The sequence below is a fragment of the Mesoplodon densirostris genome, chromosome 12 (assembly GCF_025265405.1).
Source record: "Mesoplodon densirostris isolate mMesDen1 chromosome 12, mMesDen1 primary haplotype, whole genome shotgun sequence".
Taxonomy (NCBI): domain Eukaryota; kingdom Metazoa; phylum Chordata; class Mammalia; order Artiodactyla; family Ziphiidae; genus Mesoplodon; species Mesoplodon densirostris.
Window position 1 is genome coordinate 31,611,503 of NC_082672.1, and position 4,078 is coordinate 31,615,580.

Sequence of the window (4,078 nt, forward strand, 5' to 3'; positions counted from 1 at the left end):
TCAGGGATTTGCAGGTATGCTTCTGCTTCTAGGGGATTTCAAGCAGTTAAAAGCAACGAACTCCTTTTCTGCTCTCTGAAGAGTTTCAAAGGCAGACAGCCTCTAAAACTAAAAATCACTACCAAACCAATAAAAAAGGAAACCCTTTCAATTTTTTTAGGAATCCCTGCTATTAGCCTCTTCAGCTACCTACCTCCTACAAAGGATTTATGTCAGTGTGTAGAACAGGCACAGCTATTACAAACAGAAGTGAGTGGCATAAAAATAATGATAATCACTGCCGATGTGTTTTTTAAATGATATAAATCAGGAGTGATGCGAAGAGGCAAGAGGAAAAAAAAAATCCTATTTGGTGGCTGGAAATACTGAGCCTTTTTTTTTTTTTTTTTTTTTTTTTTTTTTTTGGTGAGCTGGAGTGTGCCAGCTTTTTCAGACGGGAGGAATGCTGAGTGTCAAGGGGTCAGGATCAATCCGGTGTGAGTTGATGAGGCAGGAAGGTGGGGAGGAATGCGAGGAATGTCCCTGTTTGTGTAGGACTCCATTCAGCTCATTGGCGAGCCGGGGCCGCCCTGAGCGTATAAAAGCCTCGGGCCGCCCGTCCTGGCCTCACACAACAACTCTTCCCCGCCGAGAGGAGGCAGCCAGTGCGACTCCCACCGCCGGCGACCCACTGCCTTCAGTTCGACGGCAGCCGCCCAGGCCGACAGCTCCCGAGACAGCAGCCCGGCGCGTCCCGACCCCGCCTCCGGCCCGAACCCGAACCGCCCGCCCGCCCCGCCGCCGCCCGCCGCCCGCAGCGCCCCGACCATGTCCGCCACCGGCCTGGGCCCCGTCCGCTGCGCCTTCGTGCTCCTGCTCGCCCTCTGCAGCCGGGTAAGCACTGGAGACCCCCGCGGCGGCCGGGGCCGGGCAGGGGACCGGGAGGGACCCCGGCGGCAACGAGGGGCGTGCGCCCGGCTGACAGCCGCCTCCCTCCACAGCCCACCTCCGGCCAGGACTGCGGCGGCCGGTGCCAGTGCGCTGCCGGCCCGGCGCCGCGCTGCCCCGCCGGCGTCAGCCTGGTACTGGACAGCTGCGGCTGCTGCCGCGTATGCGCCAAGCAGCTGGGCGAGCTGTGCACCGAGCGCGACCCCTGCGACCCGCACAAGGGCCTCTTCTGCGACTTCGGCTCTCCGGCCAACCGCAAGATCGGCGTGTGCACCGGTAAGACCTGCGGCCCCCGTCCCCTCCCCGCCTCCCCGGGCCCCTCGCCCCGCGCCGCCGCCACCGCCACCGGGGCGCCGGGGGACACTCGATGACCCACCACCTCTTCCCTCACGCTCACCGTCCCGCCGGAAAAGAAAGCCGCTCGAATTGCGTCCCTTCCTCAGGCTGTTTCCCTGGAGCCCTGCTCCCAGCTCGCATCCCCGACGCGCTTCCGGTTCAGGCTAGAGAACCGATGCTTGACCCCTGCACGACCCCTTTTCCCTTCCTCTCCTTCAGCCAAAGATGGTGCCCCCTGCGTCTTCGGAGGGACGGTGTACCGGAGCGGAGAGTCCTTCCAGAGCAGCTGCAAATACCAGTGCACTTGCTTGGACGGGGCGGTGGGCTGCGTGCCCCTGTGCAGCATGGATGTCCGCCTGCCCAGCCCCGACTGCCCCTTCCCACGAAGGGTCAAGCTGCCCGGGAAATGCTGCGAGGAGTGGGTGTGTGACGAGCCCAAGGACCACACCATGGTCGGCCCTGCCCTCGCTGGTGAGCTGAGTCTTCCTCTAAGTCAGCCTCGTGATTCTCCCCCCTGGGGCTGAGTCCTGACTTTGCCAAGGGCAGGGGGAAATGTCTTAGCCTGGCGTCTTACCTCGTGTTTGCGTGCTCTGCTCTCCCAGCTTACCGACTGGAAGACACGTTTGGCCCAGACCCAACCATGATTCGAGCCAACTGCCTGGTCCAGACCACAGAGTGGAGTGCCTGTTCCAAGACCTGCGGGATGGGCATCTCCACCCGGGTTACCAATGACAACGCCTTCTGCAGGCTGGAGAAGCAGAGCCGCCTCTGCATGGTCAGGCCTTGTGAAGCTGATCTGGAAGAGAATATTAAGGTACGTTTTCTCCTCCTATTAACTCATAATCATGGAACAAGAGTGGACAGGACCAAAGTTAGGACAGGACCAAAGTTAGGACAGGACCAAAGTTAGGTCTCTTACCACCCTTGTTATTATAGGCCTGTCATCTCCAAAAATATCCAACCATTGAACTGTTTTGATGGAATGAGATGTTATGTAATAGGAACCACCAATTTTCCACTCGGAAATCCTCCACAGTGTTAGTTCATTCAAGACATCCCAGAAGAGGCCATGTCTATTTTTAGAAAACTGGCAAATGAGACTCAACCTTCCCATCCTCAAAATATAAACAGAAGTGAGACAGCCCTAAGGCGAGAACACCCAGAGGTTGAAGAAAGCCACACCCCTTGCAGAGTCATTGATTTTTCTCTCCTCCCTTGTCTTCCTCAGAAGGGCAAAAAGTGCATCCGGACCCCCAAAATCTCCAAGCCTGTCAAGTTTGAGCTTTCTGGCTGCACCAGCGTAAAGACATTCCGTGCTAAATTCTGCGGCGTGTGCACCGATGGGCGGTGCTGCACCCCGCACAGAACCACAACCCTTCCCGTGGAGTTCAAGTGTCCTGATGGCGAGGTCATGAAGAAGAGCATGATGTTCATCAAGACCTGTGCCTGCCATTACAACTGCCCCGGAGACAATGACATCTTTGAGTCGCTGTACTACAGGAAGATGTATGGAGACATGGCCTAAAGCCAGAGAGAGTGAGAGACATGAACTCTTTAGGCTGTCACTTGAACTGATTCACATCTCATTTTTGTGTAAACATGATTTCAGTAGCACAGGTTATTTAAATTTGTTTTTCTAACTGGGGAAAAGAAAAATTCCCACCAAATTCAAAATCTTGTGCCATATGACATTCAAACAGTCTGTCAACCCCAGACACTGGTTTGAAGGAAGTAAGACTTGACCGTGGGACTGCATTAGTGCATGGCACCAGCATGTATGCTAGGAGCAATGGGAGGGGACCAGTAGGAAGCCTTGTCTTCTTACAGTAGTGATGTGCCTGCTATTTGGAGTGTCACTGGGAAGGAAGACTCACTGACCTGCTTGTAGCTCCAGTGACAGCTAGGATGTGCATTCTCCAGCCATCATGAGGATGAGTCAAGTTCTTCTCTAAGTCATAACAGCAGATTCAGCTCTGACCTTCTGATTTGGATGACAGTGTTCAGGAATCAGAATCCTGTCTATTAGACTGGACAGCTTGTGGCAAGCTAATTTGCCTGTAACAAGCCAGATTTTTTTTTATTGATACTGTAAATACTGTGTGTGTGTGTATATATATATATATATATATTTGTACAGTTATCTAAGTTAATTTAAAGTTGTTTGTGCCTTTTTGTTTATGTTTTTAATGCTTTGATATTTCAAATGTTAGCCTCAATTCTGAACACCATAGGTAGGACATAAAGCTTGTCTGATAACTCAAAGCATGAAATGGATATTCAAATGGAAATTCTGCTCAGTTAGAGCAACAGTCCATCAAAACAGTTTTTTTGCTGAAAGTGAGGCAGCAATGTCCTTGGAAGTCTGATTTGTAGGTTGGAAAAGTGGTAGGCTCACTTTTAATGTACAAATGACCTTTATTAAAAAATGAGTGGCTCTGTATAGCTGATTGGTTTTTCCACCTGGACGCATTTGTTTCTACTTTGACTATGACTGTTTTTTTGGACAGTTTATTTGTTGAGAGTGTGACCAAAAGTTACATGTTTGCACCTTTCTAGTTGAAAATAAAGTATATATTTTTTCTACAAAGGGCTTGGTTATTCATTTATTCTCTAAACATTTCTGAGTTTTCTTGAGTAAAAATGGAAAGATTTTGTTTGTCTTAAAACAATTCACTTATAATTTTCTAGATATCTTTTATCCTCTAATCAATTGGTTAATCCCTTCAATAGAACTTTTACATGAATACACATCACACTGAATCAGGTGTCACAAATTTGCAGGCATATACACTGTATTGAGTACACAGGCATTTTT

General features: G+C 50.9%; 1 protein-coding gene across 1 annotated transcript; it reads left to right on the top strand.

The window, feature by feature from the left end:
• The first annotated feature begins 712 nt into the window (after nucleotides 1-712).
• CCN2 (cellular communication network factor 2) lies at nucleotides 713-3,850 on the top strand. Its single transcript, XM_060114684.1, has 5 exons — nucleotides 713-873; nucleotides 981-1,203; nucleotides 1,483-1,734; nucleotides 1,866-2,077; nucleotides 2,492-3,850. Exons 1-5 carry the CDS (start codon nucleotides 808-810, stop codon nucleotides 2,786-2,788), a joined length of 1,050 nt encoding a protein of 349 aa, XP_059970667.1. The 5' UTR covers nucleotides 713-807; the 3' UTR covers nucleotides 2,789-3,850.
• Nucleotides 3,851-4,078: the final 228 nt, after the last annotated feature.

Bases quoted from the DNA above. Each gene is read 5' to 3' on its own strand.
- CCN2 (XM_060114684.1), top strand. From the start codon at position 808: ATGTCCGCCACCGGCCTGGGCCCCGTCCGCTGCGCCTTCGTGCTCCTG. The intron at 874-980 runs GTAAGCACTGGA...CTCCCTCCACAG, and splicing joins TGCTCGCCCTCTGCAGCCGG to CCCACCTCCGGCCAGGACTG. The intron at 2,078-2,491 runs GTACGTTTTCTC...TGTCTTCCTCAG, and splicing joins ATCTGGAAGAGAATATTAAG to AAGGGCAAAAAGTGCATCCG.